The 23,212-nt window shown below is 41.7% G+C and overlaps 1 protein-coding gene across 2 annotated transcripts in view; it reads right to left on the bottom strand.

Moving 5' to 3' along the window:
- The window catches only part of cfap97 (cilia and flagella associated protein 97), a 46,357-nt gene that overhangs the window by 15,581 nt on the left and 7,564 nt on the right, over nucleotides 1-23,212 (bottom strand). The window contains exon 3 of one of the 2 annotated variants that reach the window (XM_063049394.1): nucleotides 16,660-19,779. The exons of the other annotated variant lie outside the window; for it this stretch is intronic. Coding sequence (XP_062905464.1) covers nucleotides 19,747-19,779 — 33 coding nt within the window. The 3' untranslated portion in view covers nucleotides 16,660-19,746. Of the gene's footprint in view, nucleotides 1-16,659; nucleotides 19,780-23,212 lie in introns of those variants that run through there. 2 annotated transcript variants of the gene reach the window in all.

Below are 23,212 nucleotides of genomic sequence, written 5' to 3'. Positions count from 1 at the left end.
GCTTTCTAAAACAAATGTAAAAACAACTAAATTATTATGGAAACTCACCTTAAACCTCTTGAGACTAGCAAACAGAAGCGCTTACAAGAGATGTGGGTTAATTGTTGGCCAGTTGTAACAATCTGTCCATGGATTCCCAACTTGAAAACTCATCCCTGCTACTTCTAATGCTCTCGTGGTAAACCACCTTCAGTTAATCTAAAATTCTGTTGCTTCCACTCTGCTTAATTCCTATCCTCTGATAAGTGCTACTTATTCATCCTGCTTTGCATACTTCCCCTCTACTTCTTTAGCAGGGAATGTCTTTCAGTTGTCTTCCAGTGGTGGAAAAAATAAACATTCCCAATTTGAGTGGAAACTAATGCCTCCATTCCCATCAGATGTTCTCTGATTGAACATTATATTCAGTTTATTTTAAGCAACAGCCTGGATTACATTATCATGACATTATCCATTTCACGTGGTTCGGCAAGGAATGGCCAACTTGTATTCTGTTTCACTAATCTTAGAACAGTGTCATAAGCAGCAACACTATGAAAACTTCTGTGCACTTAGAGTGGATGAAAATGATGAAAGTTCAAATGAAAACATGATTATGAATTGTATACAAACTTTCTGCAGTGTTGCTAACCTAAGGTCTTTTCTATCTTTGGTTCACTGCATTCTCGAAATTATACTGTCAACAAGTCCAGATTTTAATTATTTTTCTACGCTAATATTTTTCTACATAATACATAACCTCACTGCTAAAATCATAGGTGGAATCATCACCTGATAAGAAAACTCACGCTTCAGTTTTTAAACCTGACTCTGAAAACCGCCTTTTACTTCAGAAATTCCAGTTGCAGAACCATGATTAAGTAAACCCATATTTCAGATAAATGGAAAGAAACATGGCTTAGGTAGGTATCTGAAATACAACAACATGCATGCAGGTTATATAAAATCATCTTTAGAAAAGATGCAAAGAAAAATCAAGGATCCAAAATTCTACAGAATTTTAAGCTTTCTATATAAAGAATTGTCTTCAATGACCTTTCATGTTAAATTACTCACATGATTCAGTATTTTAATTTAGAAACCACAGAAAAACTACAGCACAGAAACAGGCCTTTTGGCCCTTCTTGGCTGTGCCAAACCATTTTCTGCCTAGTCCCACTGACCTGCACACGGACCATATCCCTCCATACACCTCCCATCCATGTATCTATCCAATTTATTCTTAAATGTTAAAAAAGAACCTGCATTTACCACCTTGTCTGGCAGCTCATTCCATACTCCCACCACTCTCTGTGTGAAGAAGCCCCCCCTAATGTTCCCTTTAAACTTTCCCCCCCTCACCCTTAAACCAAGTCCTCTGTTTTTTTTCTCCCCTTGCCTCAGTGGAAAAAGCCTGCTTGCATTCACTCCATCTATACCCATCATAATTTTATATACCTCTATCAAATCTCCCCTCATTCTTCTACGCTCCGGGGAATAAAGTCCTAACCTATTCAACCTTTCTCTGTAACTGAGTTTCTCAAGTCCCGGCAACATCCTTGTAAACCTTCCCTGCACTCTTTCAACCTTATTTATATCCTTCTTGTAATTTGGTGACCAAAATTGAACACAATACTCCAGATTCGCCCTCACCAATGCCTTATACAACCTCATCATAACATTCCAGCTCTTATACTCAATACTTTGATTAATAAAGGCCAATGTACCAAAAGCTCTCTTTACGGCCCTATCTACCTGTGATGCCACTTTTAGGGAATTTTGTATCTGTATTCCCAGATCCCTCTGTTCTACTGCACTCCTCAGTGCCTTACCATTAACCCTGTATTTACATTGTCGCAGCCAGGAAACTTTTAGTTTTTAATGTTTATGTGTCAGTCTGAATACCTTAACTATGATACCACATTTTAAAATTTATAAAACATAATTCATAAAAAAGTGTAATACCCACTTCAAACCTCCACATTTCTCAAGCTATGTCCACACTAGATCGGATAAAGGCTGATTTATACTTCTGCGTCAACTCGACGTCATAAGTACGGCGTCGCCGCGAACCCTACACAGAGCCTAGGCGGATCCCTACGCTATAGCCTGATGCGCACCTCTCCCAAAATGTAGCTACGCGTCGCGGCAACGCAGACCGAACAACTGTGATTGGCCTGCTTGGTAGCATCGCATTTCCTCCTACGCTGCAATAGCTTCCCACCGGCTGACTGAAGGGAAGGGAAGGAACTCTGGCTGCAATGCTTTACATAAAGCTTTACAGACCTCCGAAATTATGGAGCACACATTTCACTTTTACCAAAAAGACGCTTGTTTACCCCGTGAAAGACTACAATGACCATGATGCCTTGCGCGGGCAGGTGTGTGCACATGCACGATGTGCCCAAATTGCAGAGCGACACAGACACACCAACGCACTAGTATAAATGCTCACAACGCGTGTAGGCCACTTGCGTAGGTTACGGCATCTATTTGACGCACAAGTATAAATCAGCCTTAAATCCGTAACCTAAGCTTTTTCTCTTCGTTTTGACCCTCTGTCCACACTGAAACAGCGGTTTCCTCCCCAAAAAATGGAGCTTTTCTAAAACACTCTCTAGAATGTTTAAATCTGAAAATGCTGGTTGGGCATTGTAGTGTGTACGGGGTAAATGGTTATTTTTAAAAGCGCTGTCATTACATGCCAGAACAGACGGTGGCGGCAGAGTGGCATTTCATTGCTTTCTTGAACGCAACCTCCAAGAAGTTTGGCCTGTTTTCTTTGTATCCCTCACAGACATTGTTTAAAACTTTCTTTCGCTGTTGTTGTAGATACTCTAGTTTTTGACCAACCGAAATAGCACAAGGCCGCAGTGGAAACGGAAATAGAATACCGCCTCCTCCTCGGTTGTTTTCTCTGGATGTGTCCTGCGCATGCCCAGTAGGAGGAGATACGCCCAAATACTCGTTTTATGTGGACGGAGGTATTTTCAAAAACCCCTGGTGTGGACGCCTATCATTTTTATGTGAAACTGGTGTTTTCAAAATTATCCAGTCTAGTGTGGACGTAGCCTTATTCACACATTTAACATTCTTTCGTAATCAACATGGCAATGTAACAGTGGTGGAAAAGCTCCAAAAATCCACTTCCATTATTTGATCGCAAATCCAATGGTTTGTATCTGGTTCACAACATACCAGAGTCCTCTCTCCTATTAAACACAATGGGAGCTTATTTCTGTGCTTCTTTTACTTAAATCACAGCTCTCCTTTTAAACTCACATGGTCCAATGGAAAATTTATTATACTACTGTGCAACATCTAAATAAAACTGAATTAAAAGTGTGTTGGAGTAACATTCATAGAATTTGCTAGTTCAACAACAAGCTGTTTCACAAACATGAGAAAATCTGCAGATGCTGGAAATCCAAGGCAAAACACAAAATACTGGAGGAACTCAGCAGGTCAGGCAGCATCTAAAGGAAATGAATGAACAGTTTATATTTTGGGCCGAGACCCTTCATCAATACTGGAAAAAAAAAGATGAAGAATCAGAGCAAGGTGGTGGGGGAGGGGGAGGGGAGGAAGAAGCACAAGGTGGCGGGTGATAGATGAACCAGGAGAGAGGGAGGGGATAAAGTAAAGAGCTGGGAAATTGATCGGTGAAAGAGATAAAGGGCTGGAAGAGGGGAAATCTGACAGCTGTTTATCAGTTTTACTTTACATTACAAATTTACTTTACCTTCTCTGACAGTTTTATACTGTTCCGTACTTGTATTTGCCAGGAATAACAAAATAGGTGCATGGTGGTTGTGGGCAATTTAGGAAGAGGCACCTACAGCAAGAGGAGGTTCCTGTAGATTATTACATGAACACAGAATTATCAAATTGCGTGCCTCTGCATTGATAATTCTTTGTAATTCCATGATTGTTGGAAGATGAGAAGAGACACTGAGACTGAAAAATTAATAAAATTGAATAAGAAAATGGCAAAAATATTATTTTGTACGCCTTTAGAGAATACCATAAATACCATGAAATAAAAGGCCAAAAGACAGTGAGTAACTTAAAATAATATTGCTAGAGAAAAGAATAAGGCAAACAGACTGGTTAAGGGATGACAAGTTCCCTGCCATGATGACCAACATTCTAGGATTCCTGAAGTGGATATAAAAATGGTGGTTGCATTGACTGTCAACGTTTCGGACCTCTAATGTCATGATGAGGCCACACTCAGGTTGAAGCAGTGACACCTTATATTCCGCCTGGTTAGCCTACAACCTGATGGCATGAACACTGATTTCTTGAACTTCCACTAATGCCCCCCCCACACTTTATCATTCCCTGTTTCCATTTCCTCCCTCCCCTCATCTCCTTACCTGCCATCACTTCCCCCAGTACTCCTCCCCCTTCCCTTTCTTCCATGGCCTTCTGTCCTCTCCTGTCAGATTCCCCATTCTCCAGCCCTTCATCTCTTTCACCAATCAACTTCCCAGCTCTTTATTTCACCCCTCTCCCTGTCCTGGTTTAATCTATCACCTACCATCTTGTATTTCTTCCTCCCCTCTCCCCACCTTCTTACTCTGACTTCTCATCTCTTTTTTCCAGTCCTGATGAAGGGTCTCAGCCCAAAACATTGACTGTTTATTCCTTTCCATATATGCTGCCTTGCCTGTTGAGTTCCTCCAGCATTTTGTGCATGTTGCTTGGATTTCCAGCATCTTCAAATGGTCTTGTTTGTGGCTGCATTGATTGTTTTCCCAAAATTGCTACATTCTGTAAACATTCCAGTAAATTTACAAATAACATGTAACATTGCAATTCAAGAAACAGAGGAAAGAGTAACAGAAAATTTGGAACTATAGGCTGGTTAGCCTGTAGTTGATTCTGAAGGATGCAAATGGTAGTGAAGTTACCCAATTGTCAAATTACTGGCATACTGCTAAGTGCAAGATCCCTCTAGGTAATGGATCTAGGTAATTCTACCTGATATGGAGGCTGCAAAGTACAGGATTGAAATAAGCTGCAAAGGGCACTAGCCTACCCACCATCAAGGACATCTCGAAAAGGTGGTGCTCCAAAAAGGCGGCATCCATCTTTGTAGATCATCTTCATCCAGGACATGCCCTTTTCTCATTATTGCCATCAAACAGGAAGTACAGGAGTGTGAAGATGCACACTCAATATTTTAGGAACAGCTTCATCCCCTCTGGCATCAGATTTCTGAATGAACCATGCCCATGAACATGATCTCACTAGTGTGTGTGTGTGTGTGTGTGTGTATATATTTAAGCTATATCACTGAAGATTTAATTCTGTAACTCAGTTCCAGGCATAATATCTATCTCATTTAGCTTTGTTAGAAGAAACAAATTTCAGAATTTATTGCAGCGTTTGTTGCGATAAATTTCTCATATTTTGTGTTTAGTTGTTCCTGTACCGTTGCACTATAATGATCTCAGAGACATTTATCAAGAAGAAGCTGAAATACAGCTCATACAACACACACCAAATGCTGGAGGAAGTCAGTAGGCCAGGCACCACCTATGGAAATGAATAGAAACTCGTTTCGGGCTGAGATCCTTCTTCAAGATTGAGAAGGAAGGGGGATGATGTCAGAATAAAGTGGGGGAGTGGAAAGAGACTAGCTGGAAAGTGATAGGTGAAGTTAGGTGGATGGGAAAGATCAAGGGCTGGAGAAGAAGGAATCTGATAGGAGAGGAGAGTGGACCATAGGAGAAAGGGAAGGGGGTGCCCAGGGGAAATAATAGGCAGGTGAAAAGGTGGTCAGATTTGTGGGGGGGGGCATAAATTAGCTTACTGGAAGGAGAAATCAATATTCATGCCATCAGGTTGGAGGCTACCCAGAAGGCATACAAGGTGTTGCTCCTGCACCCTGACATTAGCCTCATCTTGGCACAAGAGGAAGCCGTGGGAATGAGAATTGGAATTAAAACGTTTAGGCCACTGGGAAGTTGTGCTTGTGGCAGATGGTACAGAGGTGCTTGATGATGCAGCCCCCCCAATTTACAACAGGTCTCACCAATGTAGAGGAGGCTGCATTGGGACCACCAGACACAATAGACAATTCCAGCAAATTCACAAGTGAAGTGTTACCTCACCTTGAAAGACTGTTTGAGGCCCGAGGGAGGTAGTGTATGGGCAGGGTTAGCACTTAGGTCATTTGGAGGGATAAGGGCCAGAAGGGAGATTGGTGGGGAGGGACGAATACACAAGGAATCACAGAGGGGACAATTCCTGCAGCAGATGGGGGGGGGGGGTAATGGTAAAGACATACGTTTTGTGATGGGATCCCTTTGGAGATGGCAGAAGTTGCAGAGGATAACATGTTGGATGTGGAGGCTGATGGGATGGTAGGTAAGGACAAAAGGAACTTTAAGGCAGGAGAAAGATGGGGTGGATGCAGATGTACGGGAAATGAAGGAGATGCAGGCGAGTGCGGCGTCAATAGTGGAGGGAGGGAAACCTTGTTCTTTAAAGGAGGAGGGCATCTCTGATGTCCTGGCATGGAAAATCATGTCCTGGGCACAGACACGGTGGAGGTGGAAATAAACTGAGAAAAGGGAATGGCATTTTTACAGGAGATAGGGTGGGAAGAGGTATAGTCGAGATAACTGTGGGTACATCTCATACGGATGCTTCTGCATTAGTTAAGTTTAAAAAAAATGTAGTGTCACATTAAGCACTGAGCAGGCATACTCCTGTTTCTTATGTTCTGAACAGCAGATCACCAGACCAATGAAAAGGATTTACAAGTATGCCTGGAATAAAAAAATCATATGATCCTGTCGTCAGTCATACCTATAAAAGGTCTGGCATCACGTGGTCCAATCAAATTAACTCTCACTGTACAACCAATCTGACCAAGGTCATATCAACCTTCAGGTTAACAGTTGTCAATCCTGTACTGTCCTCCAAAATACAACACAAGTTTTTCAGAAAATACCTAACAATGTTGGTAAGTATCACTGAGTTTTAAATATATTGGGTTTAAGATTTCTATTAAGTTCTCACATTAGTATGCAATGGTAATATTTATTCAAAGTTGAATATTGTTCATGAATACAGGTTTCCCCCGCCATCTGAAGGTAGAGCGCTCCTATGAAACAGTTCGTACGCTAAAATGTTGTAAAGCGAAGAAGCAATTACCTTTTATTTATATGGGAAAATTTTGTGAGCCTTCACAGACCCAAAAATAACCTACCAAATCATGTCAAATAACACATAAAACCTAAAATAACAGTAACATACAGTAAAAGCAGGAATGATATGATAAATACACAGCCTACATAAAGTAGAAATACTTTTCCACAATAATTGCCTGCACAGATCTCTGTAGTGAAAATCTCACGCAAGCGCTCTCGGCAGAAAATCTCACACAAGCGCTGTCGGCATAAACGTGCTCTCCAGTAACCTTTAAACTATGAAGCTGCCAAATCTACCAAACAACACATAAAAATACACAGCCTATATAAAGTAGAAATAATGTATGTACAGTGTAGTATCACTTACTGGAATTGGGAAAACAGCATCGAGCACACTGATGATGGTGTGTTAGACTGAGTCGTCGCAGGTTGGGTGGTGCAATGGCCCGCACCCTCCAGGCCGCCTACTCGATACATTGCCGTGAAGAACGCAGCGGTAGCCAGGAGGCACACTGCATATCGTTAAGAAAAAAGTCGAAATAAACATGCTAATTAATTAGGTTTTGCCCGGCACGTAAATGTCGGTGCAGATCAGAGGCAATTGCCGATTGCATTGCCTCTAATCTGGGCCGACAATTACGTGCTAGGTGGCACCTAACTAATTAGCATGTTTATTTCGGCTTTTTTCTTTAAGATGTGCTGTGCGCCTCCCGGCTACCGCTGCATTTTCGCGAATCAGTACAGTATCTGTCCGGGGCCTGGGTGTTGGGGTGGTGGGACACGGGAGTGTCATCTCATCGTCGATCAGGGCAGGCAGCTCATTTTCTCCTATGACTGCCTGCCCCGATGTCAAAGGTCGAGGTTCGTCGTCTGCTGTGGCTGATGTGGAAGGCTTGCTTGACTGCTGAGCCTCGCGCATTTTTCTATCATACAGTTGTTTGTAAGCACTCAAACCATCCTGCAAATATCCCCTAAACCTACGTACCCTTTCAAAATTAAAGTCGTACTTTATCATTGCAGCAAAAATCTCACGCAGGTGCTTCACTTTCTGCATTTGGTTTCATAAGATCATAAGATAGAGAAGCAGAATTAGGCCATTTGGCCCATCGAGTCTGCTCTGCCATTTCATCATGACTGATCCATTTCCCTCTCAGCCCCAATCTCTTGCCTTCTCCCCGTATCCCTTCATGCCCTGACCAATCAAGAATCTATCAACCTCTGCCTTAAAAATCCCCAAGCACTTGGCCTCCACAGCTGCCTGTGGCAACGAATTCCACAGACTCACCACTCTCTAAAGAAATTCCTCCTCATCTCCATTCTATTCTGAGGCTAAGTCCTCTGGTCTTAGACTCCCCCACTATAGGAAACATCCTCTCTACATCTACTCTATTGAGACCGTTCAACGTTCGACTGACTTCTCCTTGCGGCCACCTGGGTTGTTTCCAAGTGCTTACGCTCTTCCCACATCGTTATCCTTTACTCTTCCAATTGCATCAGCTCTTTGTCTATCAGTTCTTGGTCATGGGATGCCAAAACCACTCCAACATCATCTTCGTCAACTTCCACAAGCCAAACTCACTTTGTCCTTGCTTCTTTCACCACGATCGAAACACTTAATTATGTCTACTTTTACGCTAAGTGTAACACCCTTACTCTTTCAAGCTCTTCTGACACCTTAGAACTCATCTTGCTAACGGCTGCTCAATGCAATGTGTTTAAGCAATGCCATTCCGAATCCGGGGCAGAGCGGCTGCTTGGGGCGCGCGCTGCCTTTTTTCATAACAGTGAAAACACCTTCTGAAAGCGAAAACAGGATATTAATGTAGGTCTTTTGTAACAGTGAGGTTTCGTAAAGTGAACGTTCAAAAGCGGGGGACACCTGTACCTTAAATTATACTACCATGTTTTTAGAAGCAAATCTCCATCTCCAGAGCCATTTCTGTACTTGGTAAGCAAGTGCAAATAATTTAAAATTAATGCAGCACAATCGTTAAGTTGTTTGATAACCTCCTACTATTCAACAAACCCACTTCAACACAGATCAATTGCCATGTTTTAGACCCATCAGTTCCTTGTAGCTGGATAAGAAAATATCTGGATATGGTTGCATAAAAGAGACTTGCTTCAAAGATTCTTCAGTAAAGAGGACCAAATCATAAACAAGATATTTGAGCATTATTCTGTAAGCACCAAAGAGCACTTGGTTTGCATGCCTGAGTCACAGGCACAAAACTTTAGTGTTAATGGATATGGCAATTAACTGCAATAATTTCAAATCTAAACAGCAGCATAAAACCTATAAAAATTTCAGCACAAGCAACCATTGATCAAGTTCTGGAAAGTGAAATTAAATTTAATAGGTCTTTTTAACCAGCATGGCCCACATGGCCTATATTACAGAAGAATGTTTTTAGTAGGTTTTATAAACACGTCCCCTTTCTACCATCTAACAATAAATAAGTTAGTTGATGGGATTATTTTCAAAATTCATATCTGCTCCAAGTTTCTCTCTAGCTGCACCAGTCTCTAAACATCACAAAGCAATCCATGTCAGTATTCTTTGCTAGCAGTTCGTTCATGTCCACAATCAAATGTCACCCTTCCTTTCTGCCAACTCTATATATACATGCCCCCCACCCCCATTGAGAGCAACATCATTTCCTGCATTATTAACTGAACTAACTTTTATCTAACTGGATCATAAGCTGGTAAATTAGGGTTGATTAGTGACATTAGTGTCAATAGCTATTTGATGTTTGGCATTGAGGTGGTAGGCTCAAGAACCCAATTCTATGCACGTTGGCTCTACAACTTAACCTGTACATCTGGGAATGTGGCAGGAAACTGCAGCAAAACACAGAAAGTGACTAACATAGTCATGAAGAAAATATACGGACTTCACTTATCCAGACTACTGGATGTCAGGACTGAACTCAGATTGATGCAACTATGAGGCAGCAAGTAATAATTCTGCCACTGTACCATCTATACACTGCAATGAAGGAAAACAGTTATGGTTTATGGTGGTCAGACATCCGAACCCAAACATCCTCAGCTATTTCATCAAGGACCTCTGTTCCTAATTAACATGGAGATATCCACTAATGATTACACCCATCATCAAATGGAACATTTCAAACCTGCATGCAATAAGAACTGGGCAACATGCACTCACAGGCTGATGTGACAAATACAGTCGTATGCATGCAATAAGCAGCGCTAGGTAATGAATATCTCTAATAATCTACCCTTAGCATTCAACTACATTATATTGCCTAGGTTGCCAACATCATGGGGTCATCAGTGATGAGAAACTCACAAGATCATCCAGATAAACAATGTGCCCACAAGCACAGGTCAGAAATTGGGCATACTATTTCAAAGGTCAAGTTTAATGTCAGAGAAATGTATGCAATATACATCCTGAAATGCTTTTTCATCGCAAAACATCCACGGGAAACAGAAGTGCCCCAAAGAATGAACGACAGTTAAACATGAGAACCCTAAAGTTCGCCCCCAGCTCCCCCCTCCCGTGTGTAAGCGGCAGCAAACAATGATCCCCCACCCCCCCACCAGCAAAAATAAACGCGCATCGATACTATCACCGAGCCCAAGCATGTGCTAAGCATTAGCAAAGCACAGACCAAAGTTACCCCAAAGGCTTCGCATTTCATCTGAAATTCGACAACCCACAGGTTCACTCTCTCCCTGGCAAGGGAGAGGGAGGTGTTCCCCATTTTCACAGCGAGCAGGAGACATAACAACAACTCGCTGGTTTACGATCTTAAAAGTCCGTTTCGTCGCTATTTATGAGCTGTGGAAACTAACTCAGCCTGACACCCCAAAGTCTTTTCACCATCTATAAAACCTGTTTGATAGGCAATCTATTTATCATGTTAAGCATTCACTTTCTCACATAGCTGCAACTTGTGCCAATTATAAAATGTCGTAATTAAGGTGACCATGACAGCACCTCCCAACTTACGACATTTACCATCAAGAAGGTCAAGTGGTTAAGGCACAGGTCCCCTTCCAAGTCACATGCCATCCTGCTTTTCTGATCTTTCATAATTAGCAAGCCTAAATCCTCAAACATAGCACTTTGGGGATACTTTCAGCAGAGACTACAGTGCTTCAAGGCAGCTTCACCACCACTTTCTCGGCCAAAAAAAGATGAGGCTATAAAAACTGGACTGCAGGTGACATTCAGATTAAAAAAAAGGTTAAAAAACTCAAAATCTGAGACAATTCAATAAAAGGGGAAATAAATACATCCAGCAGTAACAGTAGGGTACAATCAGTCTTAGGTTTCATCTACAAGGTGGTTCATGAGTAAACAGGATGCAGCCACACATGCAAGACTGTCACTAGGTGTGATGTGACCAGTTCAACCAAGAACAAAAGAAGCAATAACTCACAAAACATTAGCAGCCCCTGCCAATACGCAATACCATCTGCTACAATACCTCACTTATGCTATCCTTGTTTTCATGATGTTTTTAGGTACACAGTTCTCTGTACTTTAAAAAAAACGCATCTGCTGAGAAACCTAGTGCTAACACTGCTAATGACAGGAATCACTGTGCAGGAAACCTACTGTGAATCACTGCCCTCTGCTGGTGTTCCCTCAGGAATGAATCACCCCACAGTATGGGGAGGTTGCCTGCTATTCGGCTCATCAAGTCTGCTCCACCATTTGAACACAGCTGATTATTTTCCTTTTCAACCCTATTCATAGAAACATAGAAAGTAGGTGCAGGAGTAGGCCATTCAGCCCTTTGAGCCTGCACCGCCATTCAGTATGTATATGGCTGATCATCCAACTCAGAACCCTGTACCTGCCTTCTCTCCATACCCCCTGATCCCTTTAGCCACAAGGGCCATATCTAACTCCCTCTTAAATGAACTGGCCTCAACTGTTTCCTGTGGCAGAGAATTCCACAGATTCACCACTCTGTGTGTGAAGAAGTTTTTCCTAATCTCGGTCCTAAAAGGCTTCACCTTTATCCTCAAACTGTGACCCCTCGTTCTGGACTTTCCCAACATCGGGAACAATCTTCCTGCATCTAGCCTGTCCAATCCCTTTAGGATTTTATATGTTTCAGTAAGATCCCCCCCTAGTCTTCTAAATTCCAACGAGTATAAGCCTAGTCGATCCAGTCTTTCATCATATGAAAGTCCTGCCATCCCAGGAATCAATCTGGTGAACCTTCTTTGTACTCCCTCTATGGCAAGAATGTCTTTCCACAGATGAGGGGACCAAAACTGCACACAATACTCCTCCTTTCTCCCTGTAACCTTTGATGCCCTTACTATTCAACCTTTGCTTTAAATACACCCCATGACTTCGTCTCAACAGCCATCTTTGGCAATGAATTTCACAGATTCACCATCGTCCAGCTAAAGAAATTCCTTCTCATCTCTGTTCTAAAGGGACATTCAGAGGATTTGCCCTTTGGTCCTGAACTCTCCCACTATTGAAAACATTGTCTTCACGTTTAGTCTATACAGACCTTTCAATATTCAATAGGTTACAATGAAATCCTCCTTCCCCCCTCCGTGAGTGTAGGTGCAGAACTCCTCATATGTTAGCCACTTCAATCCTGGGATCATTCTCATATATCTCCTCTGGACCTTTCCTAATGCTAGTACATTCCTTCCTTACATATAGAAACATAGAAAATAGGTGCAGGAGTAGGCCATTCGGCCCTTCGAGCCTGCACTGCCATTTATTATGATCATGGCTGATCATCCAACTCAGAACCCTGCCCCAGCCTTCCCTCCATACCCCCGATCCCCGTAGCCACAAGGGCCATATCTAACTCCCTCTTAAATATAGCCAATGAACTGGCCTCAACTGTTTCCTGTGGCAGAGAATTCCACAGATTCACCACTCTCTGTGTGAAGAAGTTTTTCCTAATCTCAGTCCTAAAAGGCTTCCCTTTTATCCTCAAACTGTGACCCCTCGTTCTGGACTTCCCCAACATCGGGAACAATCTTCCTGCATCTAGCCTGTCCAATCCCTTTAGGATTTTATACGTTTCAATCAGATCCCCCCTCAATCTTCTAAATTCCAACGAGTACAAGCCCAGTTCATCCAGTCTTTCTTCATATGAAAGTCCTGCCATCCCAGGAATCAATCTGGTGAACCTTCTTTGTACTCCCTCTATGGCAAGGGTGTCTTTCCTCAGATTAGGGGACCAAAACTGCACACAATACTCCAGGTGTGGTCTCACCAAGGCCTTGTACAACTGCAGTAGTACCTCCCTGCTCCTGTACTCGAATCCTCTTGCTATAAATGTCAGCATACCATTCGCCTTTTTCACCGCCTGCTGTACCTGCATGCCCACTTTCAATGACTGGTGTATAATGACACCCAGGTCTTGTTGCACCTCCTCTTTTCCTAATAGGCCACCATTCAGATAATAATCTGTTTTCCTATTTTTGCCACCAAAGTGGATAACTTCACACTTATCCACATTAAATTGCATCTGCCATAAATTTGCCCACTCACCCAACCTATCCAAGTCACTCTGCATCCTCTTAGCATCCTCCTCACAGCTAACACTGCCACCCAGCTTCGTGTCATCCGCAAACTTGGGGATGCTGCATTTAATTCCCTCATCCAAGTCATTAATATATATTGTAAACAACTGGGGTCCCAGCACTGAGCCTTGCGGTACCCCACTAGTCACCGCCTCCCATTCTGAAAAGGTCCCGTTTATTCCCACTCTTTGCTTCCTGTCTGCTAACCAATTCTCTATCCACATCAATACCTTACCCCCAATACCGTGTGCTTTAAGTTTGCACACTAATCTCCTGTGTGGGACCTTGTCAAAAGCCTTTTGAAAATCCAAATATACCACATCCACTGGTTCTCCCCTATCCACTCTACTAGTTACATCCTCAAAAAATTCTATGAGATTCGTCAGACATGATTTTCCTTTCACAAATCCATGCTGACTTTGTCCGATCATTTCACCGCTTTCCAAATGTGCTGTTATCACATCTTTGATAACTGACTCCAGCAGTTTCCCCACCACCGACGTTAGGCTAACCGGTCTATAATTCTCCGGTTTCTCTCTCCCTCCTTTTTTAAAAAGTGGGTTACATTAGCCACCCTCCAATCCTCAGGAACTAGTCCAGAATCTAACGAGTTTTGAAAAATTATCACTAATGCATCCACTATTTCTTGGGCTACTTCCTTAAGCACTCTGGGATGCAGACCATCTGGCCCTGGGGATTTATCTGCCTTCAATCCCTTCAATTTACGTAACACCACTTCCCTACTAACATGTATTTCGCTCAGTTCCTCCATCTCACTGGACCCTCTGTCCCTTACTATTTCTGGAAGATTATTTATGTCCTCCTCAGTGAAGACAGAACCAAAGTAATTATTCAATTGGTCTGCCATGTCCTTGCTCCCCATAATCAATTCACCTGTTTCTGTCTGTAGAGGACCTACATTTGTCTTTACCAGTCTTTTCCTTTTTACATATCTATAAAAGCTTTTACAGTCAGTTTTTATGTTCCCTGCCAGTTTTCTCTCATAATCTTTTTTCCCCTTCCTAATTAAGCCCTTTGTCCTCCTCTGCTGAACTCTGAATTTCTCCCAGTCCTCAGGTGAGCCACTTTTTCTGGCTAATTTGTATGCTTCTTCTTTGGAATTGATACTATCCCTAATTTCTCTTGTCAGCCATGGGTGCACTATCTTTCTTGATTTATTCTTTTGCCAAACTGGGATGAACAATTGTTGTAGTTCATCCATGCAACCTTTAAATGCTTGCCATTGCATATCCACTGTCAATCCTTTAAGTGTCATTTGCCAGTCTATTTTAGCTAATTCACGTCTCATACCTTCAAAGTTACCCCTCTTTAAGTTCAGAACCTTTGTTTCTGAATTAACTATGTCACTCTCCATCTTAATGAAGAATTCCACCATATTATGGTCACTCTTACCCAAGGGGCCTCTCACGACAAGATTGCTAATTAACCCTTCCTCATTGCTCAAAACCCAGTCCAGAATAGCCTGCTCTCTAGTTGGTTCCTCAACATGTTGGTTCAAAAAACCATCCCGCATACATTCCAAGAAATCCTCTTCCTCAGCACCTTTACCAATTTGGTTCACCCAATCTACATGTAGATTGAAGTCACCCATTATAACTGCTGTTCCTTTATTGCACACATTTCTAATTTCCTGTTTAATACCATCTCCGACCTCACTACGACTGTTAGGTGGCCTGTACACAACTCCCACCGGCGTTTTCTGCCCCTTAGTGTTACGAGGCTCTACCGATATCGATTCCACATCTTCCCGGCTTATGTCCTTCCTTTCTATTGCGTTAATCTCCTCTTTAACCAGCAACGCCACCCCACCTCCTTTTCTTTCATGTCTATCCCTCCTGAATATTGAATATCCCTGAACGTTGAGCTCCCATCCTTGGTCACCCTGGAGCCATGTCTCTGTGATCCCAACTATATCATAATCATTAATAACAATCTGCACTTTCAATTCATCCACCTTATTACGAATGCTCCTTGCATTGACACACAAAGCCTTCAGGCGCTCTTTTACAACTCTCTTAGCCCTTATACAATTATGTTGAAAAGTGGCCCTTTTTAATGCTTGCAACAAGAATTCTGCAGATGCTGGAAATTCAAGCAACACACATCAAAGTTGCTGGTGAACGCAGCAGGCCAAGCAGCATCTGTAGGAAGAGGTGCAGTGGACGTTTCAGGCCGAGACCCTTCGTCAGGACTAACTGAAGGACTCAGTTAGTCCTGATGAAGGGTCTCGGCCTGAAACGTCGACTGCACTTCTTCCTACAGATGCTGCTTGGCCTGCTGCGTTCACCAGCAACTTTAATGTGTGTTGCTTTTTAATGCTTGCCCTGGATTTGTCGGCCTGCCACTTTTACTTTTCTCCTTAGTACTTTTTGCTTCTACCCTAACTTTACACCCCTCTGTCTCTCTGCACTCGTTCCCATCCCCCTGTTGTGAACTAACCTCCTCTTGCCTAGCCTCTTTAATTTGATTCCCACCCCCCAACCATTCTAGTTTAAAGTCACCTCAGTAGCCCTCGCTAATCCCCCTGCCAGGATATTGGTCCCCCTAGGATTCAAGTGTAACCCGTCCTTTTTGTACAGGTCACGCCTGCGCCAAAAGAGGTCCCAATGATCCAAAAACTTGAATCCCTGCCCCCTGCTCCAATCCCTCAGCCACGCATTTATCCTCCACCTCATCGCATTCCTACTCTCGCTGTCGCGTGGCACAGGCAGTAATCCCGAGATTACTACCTTTGCGGTCCTTTTTCTCAACTCCCTTCCTAGCTCCCTATATTTTCCTTTCAGAACCTCATCCCTTTTCCTACCTATGTCATTGGTACCTATACGTACCACGACCTCTGGCTCCTCACCCTCCCACTTCAGGATATCTTGAACACGATCAGAAATATCCCGGACCCTGGCACCAGGGAGGCAAACTACCATCTGGGTCTCTGGACTGCGTCCACAGAATCGCCTATCTGACCCCCTTACTATCGAGTCCCCTATCACAACTGCCCTCCTCTTCCTTGCCCTACCCTTCTGAGCTGCAGGGCCAGACTCTGTGCCGGAGGCACGGCCACTGTTGCTTCCCCCGGGTAAGCTGTCCCCCGCAACAGTACTCAAACAGGAGTACCTATTGTTAAGGGGCACTGCCACCGGGGTATATATGGCCCAAACCTGTACAGAAAACACCAAATGTAGTCTGACCAATACCTTATAAAGTCTCAGCATTACGTCCTTGTTTTTATATACTTGCCCTCTTGGAATCTATGCTAACATTGCATTTGCTTTCCTTACTACCAACTCAACCTGCCAAGTTAACTTTTAGGGAACCCTGTACTAGGGCTCAAGTCCCTTTGCACCTCCAAATTTTAAATTCACTTCCCATTTAGAAAACAATCTACACCTTTATTCCTCTATCAAATGCACAGATAGATAGATAGATATACTTTACTGATCCCGAAGGAAATTGGGTTTCGTTACAGCTGCACCAACCAAGAATAGAGCATAAATATAGCAATACAAAAACCACAAACAATCAAACAACAAAATGCAAACTATGCCAGAAGGAAAATAAGTCCAGGACCAGTTTATTGGCTCAGGGTGTCTGACCCTTCACGGGAGGAGCTGCAAGTTTGATGGCCACAGGCAGGAATGACCTCCCGTGCCGCTCAGTGTTGTACCTCGGTGGAATATGGCCGAAGTCCAAAAGTAAAAAGTTCAATATCCGGTCTACAAACACGTTCCTCGATCGTAATATGGCCCGGATTGCACCATCTGTTGTTAACCAGAACAGTAAGCACCCAACTCCTTTATGCTTACCGCTCTCAGTGCAGATCTGGTCAGCCCGAACGGTCTGGAAGCCGTCCGTGGAAGTTTTGATCGGGTATGTCCTCGTGCAGCCCCGTTCCAGTGAAATACGTAACACTGCACTCCCGAAATGTTCTCTGACGCCTGGCTAGTGCCGTGAACTCGTCCATTTTATTACCCACCGAACTCCTTTTCTCCATAAGTCTCCATAAGTCATAAGCATGACTCTACACTTCCCTACATTTCCTTCTGTCGGGATCCAGCACCAATCTTGAGTCCTGACTTTGAATGAGAGACTGCTTCGTCAAGCACCTTCGCTCTGAATGCCACAACAAGCTTGATTTCACGGCGGCCACCTGTTTTAATTCTACTTCCTATTTCGATACATTGGTCCCTGGCCTCCTCTACTATCACAATGAGGCCAATCTTAGGTTGGAGAAGCAACACCTTATATTCCTTCTGGGTAGCCTCAAATCCTTGCAACATGTACATTAACTTCTGTAACATCTGGCAATTTCTGCCCCTTCCCCCTTCTCTCTATTTCCATTCCCCATTCTAGCCTGCCTTTTACCCCTTCCCTTCTCCTCAATTCCCTGTAGTGCCCCTCTTCCTTTCATTTATCCTATTGTTTACTCTCTTCTATCAGATTCTTCCTTCTTCAGTCCTTTACCTTTTCTACCTATCACGTCCCAACATCTTATTCCATCCCCTTTCCTTCACCCATATTTCCCCGTATCTGTTCACCTATCACCTGCCAGCTTGTATGCCTTCCTCTCCCCCTGCCTTCTTATTCTGGGTTGTTTCCCCTTCCTTTCCTGTCCTGATGAAGGGGCTTGGCCTGAAACTGACTATTTACTCCCCTCCCTAGCTCCTCTACATTTTATGCATTGCTCTGAATTTCCAGTATCTGCAGAACCTCCTGTATTTATGTCCCAAGAACAAAATGATAACCTACCTCAATGACTATCGTCCAGTAGCACTTACGTCCACTGTGATGAAGTGTGTTAAGAGGTTGGTCACGAAGAATATCAACTCCTTCCTGATGAGTAACTTGGATCTGCTCCAGTTTGCCTACCATAACAGGTCAACAGCAGATTCTACTTCATCGGCTCTTCACTCCGCTCTGGAATATCTGGACAATGAAGATGCATATATCTGGATGCTCTTCATTGACTACAGCTGAGCATTCAACACTATCATCCCCTTGAAACTACACACTAAGCTCTAAGACTTAGGCCTCAATACCTCCCTGTGCAACTGGATCCTCGATTTCCTTACTTGCCTGTCCCAGTCAGTACGGAGCACAGGTTCACTGCAAGGCTGTGTGCTTAGCCCCATGCTCTACTCGTTTTATACCTGTGATTGTGTGGCTAAGTAAAACTCCAGTGTCATATTTAAGTTTGCTGAGGACACCACTGTTGCTGGCCAAATCAAAGGGGATGACAAGTTGACATATAGGAGGGAGACTGAAAATCTGGTTGAATGATGTTGTAACAACAACCACTCCTTCAACATCAGAAAACTAAAGAGCTGGTTATTGACTACAGGAGGAGGAAGCTGGAGATCCACGAGCCAGTCCTCATTAGATGATCAGAGGTAGAGAGGGTTAGTAACTTTAAGTTCCTTGGCGTTACCATATCAGAGGATCTGTCCTGGGACCAGCGTCCAAGTGCCATTACAAGGAAGGCAAGGCAACACCTCTACTTTCCTAGAAGTTTGCGTAGATTTGATATATCATCTAAAACTTTAACAAGTCTCTATAGATGCACAGTGGAGAATATCCTAACTAGTTGCATCATGGCCTGGTATGGTAACACCAATGCTAAGGAACAGAAAAGTCTACAGAAAATGTTGGCTGGAGCCCAGTCTATCACAGGCAAAGCCCTCCCCCATCATTGGGTACATCTACAAGGAGCACTGTCACAAGAAAGCAACATCTATTATCAAGGACCTCATCATACAGGCCATGCTCTCTTCTCACTACTACCACTGAGAAGGTGGTACAGGAGCCTTAGGTCCCACACCACCAGGTTCAGGAACAGTTATTACCCTATATCCATCAGGCTTCTGAACCAGTGTGGATATCATTGTGGATTATTTCACTCATCTCAATGTTGAACTGACTCCACAACCTACACGCTCACTTTCAAGGACTCTACAACTCATGTTCTCAGTATTACCTATTTACTTTTTTATTATTTGTACTTTTTGTCTTCTTTTTCACATTGCTTATAGTTTTCCATAAATTATATTGTATTTCTTTGTTTTCCTGTAAATGCCTGCAAGAAAATGAATCTCAAGGTAGCATATGGTGATATATATATACCCATACATACATACATACTTGGATAATAAATTTACTTTTAACTTTTCCCCTGAATATTTTCCCCCACAGATGTTGTCTGACTTGCTAAGTGTTTCCAATACTTTCTTCTTTATGCTGTAGTCTGCAGTTCAGTGGATCAAGCAGCATCTGAGCAGGCATAAGATGCAAATTTAATTATGTCAAGACCATGCAGAGGGAAGAAGAAAGATTGCCAGTATACAGCCATGTGGGAAAGGAGTGGGGGGAGGGAGGTGGGTGGTAGGTGGTGATGATGTGGATGGATACCTCTCGAGACTCCATTTTGCAGCGAATAGAGTGAGACGCGATTTCACTGCGGCTCTACCTTTTATATTTTACATTCCACTGATGGATCCATTTTAAGTTTGAAGATTCAGTATTTTTGTTGGAAGGATTTATGACTTAACTATGATGGCAGGAAGTCGATCCGGTATTGAATTGAGAGGCAGCAAGACCCTTCCCGAAACGGAACAAACGGGAAGAAACAAAGAAATTAGAGGAACTTCCTACTTTGGAAAGAATACCCTCTTCAATACAAGATATGAAACTTGAATTTGGTTCGCTTAACACTAAGATTGATAAACTGATGGATGCTAATGGAAAGCTTGAAAAATTCATCTCTACTGTTCAAAAATCTTTGAAGAATTTGGATTTTCAATTTCAGACGCTCAAACAGACTACTGATCGAATTGAGAGGCAACAGTAGTTATTCAGGCAAACTATTAACAAGCAAGAATTGAAGATGTCATCTATGGAAAAGAAAATTAATGAAGTTACTTTGGAATTATCAAGAAGGAAGAAAAAACAATTGATTTAGACAGCAGAATGCGCAGGAGGAATTTATGTATATTGGGCTTGCCTGAAAATACTGAAACCGGTGAACTGTTAAAGTTCTTTTCAGATATGCTATATTCACTTTTTAGCGAGATTCTTGAAGCGAACCCTGTACTCGATCATCGAATCCCACGATCTAAGCCCTCACCCGAATTACGTCCACGACCACTGATACTATGCTTGCACTATTTTACAACCAAAGAAGCTATACTCCGAGAGGCAAGAAAAAGGGGTTAAGCTAATCTACAATGCAACAGAAATTCGTATAGTGAAGGACTTTGCTCCAGAGATTTTTGCCGAAAGAAGGAAATACCGGGAACTGTAGGTTGAATTATATAAAATAAAATGTCACTCATTGCTCCATTATCTGGCACGTTTGATAATTTTTCCGCCTGAATCTCAGCCACAAAAGATTAACTCTCCAGATGAAGGTTGGGGATTTATTAAAGGGTTTAATTCTATGTTGAATGTAACTTGAAAAAGCAATTCCGAGCTGGGAGATGTTTATAGATGCCTTGAGGAAAGTCTGTTCTACGTTTTATGGACTTGGCTCATTTAATTTTTTTTTATTTGTTAATAGTTAGTATATATCTATAGTTGCTTTGAAGAAAGTCTGTTCCACATTTTATGGATGTGGTTGATCTGGGTTTGAGATAATATACATATTATTTTATGATTTGTAAGTTTTAAAAAAATTTCAGTTGTAATATATTATTTGCTTGGATTTATCCTTTTCAGAATTCATGATTAATATACTTCAGCTGATTTTAAGATGGCCATTACCAACTACGTTTTAACTACTGTTAGACATAACATTACAATATTTGAAATTTGTTCATCTCTTTTATTATATCTACAATAGGTGGTGTAAACATATAACTTTGTTAATATAGCTGCAAAATGGAGACTGGGGTTAGGGTGATAGGTTAGCATGCTATCCTTCTATTGGATGGCTTTTCGGGCTTTGGGGGAGAGGGGTGGGGCTATTAGAATAGTTTTTTTTCTCGACTGGGCAGTTCTAAGAGGTTGTATCTTGTATCAATCATGTCGTCACTTCTGGTCAAGTCGGTGCTTTTTTTTTCTTTTGGATCTAGTTTGCGCTTGCACAATAGCTTTCTTTATAAAATTTTTAATATAATATTTTATATTATAAAATTTTTCTGCTTTTGACCTTCCCCATTGAGTAGCAACTTTTTAAATCCAAAAGTCAATTTTATATACATGGTGGTAAATCAGGTAAATTGCTGGCTGGTCAGTTGAAGGCAAATATGGTCAGAAGACAGATTTTGAAACTACGTAGACCAGATAGAACTGAAACACTAGATCCTCATGAAATTAATAAAATATTTATGGATTTCTATTCTAATCTTTATAAATCTGAATTTTCTGATAATACTAACTTTATGAATAGATTTTTGCAAAAATTAAATATACCTAAAATTTCTACTCAAGATATTAATACATTAGATGCGCCTATTAAACAAGAACAAATAGCTAGGGCTATATCCTCTATGCAACTAGGGAAAGCTCTGGGACCAGATGGATATACAGTGGAATTTTATAAGACTTTTACTGAAATGCTTATATCATATCTATGTCAAACTTTCACTGATTCTACATCCTCTGGGATCTCCCGAAAACTTTTTATGAGGAATCAATCTCATTTGATTCCTAAAAATGGAAAAGTTCTATCTGAATGTGCCTCCTATAGACCAATTTCCTTATTGAATGTGGACTTTAAAATTCTTTCTAAGATTCTGGCTAATAGGCTTGAGAATATTTTGTCTACTGTTATTTCAAAAGATCAAACTAGATTTATAAAATAGGTATTCACATTTTAATATTTGAAGATTGTTAAATACTATTTATTCTCCCTCAGTTAAAGAATCTGAATGTATTGTCTCTCTTGATGCAGAGAAAGCCTTTGATAGGGTGGAATGGCCTTATTTATTTCAGGTTTAGGAGAGATTTAATTTTAGTCCGGGATTTATTTCCTGGTTCAAACTGATCTGTCAAGCCCCAATGACTGCGGTTATAACTAACAATCAAAACTCTCCTTATTTTAGACTGTATAGAGGAACCCGTCAGGGTTGTCCTCTTAGTACTTTATTACTTAATTTGGCTTTAGAACCACTTGCTATCGCTCTTAGGGATTCCAACTCTATTCAGGGTATTAAGAGAGGGGATAAAGTACACCAGGTTTCGTTGTACACAGATGTTTTATTAGTTTACATTTCAGACCCCAGGAAATCTATTCCTTCTATTTTATCCATATTTACTGAATTTAGTACTTTTTTTGGACACAAGTTAAATTTACATAAAAGTGAATTATTTCCTATTAATAATTATTCAGATCAATATGATCAAGTACCTTTTAATATTGCTAAAAATTATTTTACCTATCTTGGTATTAAAATTGCTAAAAATTTAAAAGATTTATATAAATATAATTTTCTTCCTTTAATTGAATATACACAACAAACGCTTTCCAAATGGTCGCCTGTGACAATGTCGTTAATTGGTTGAATAAATGC

Source organism: Mobula hypostoma, chromosome 5 (genome assembly GCF_963921235.1).
Source record: "Mobula hypostoma chromosome 5, sMobHyp1.1, whole genome shotgun sequence".
Classification (NCBI taxonomy): domain Eukaryota; kingdom Metazoa; phylum Chordata; class Chondrichthyes; order Myliobatiformes; family Myliobatidae; genus Mobula; species Mobula hypostoma.
This window is presented reverse-complemented; position numbering and strand designations above follow the sequence as displayed.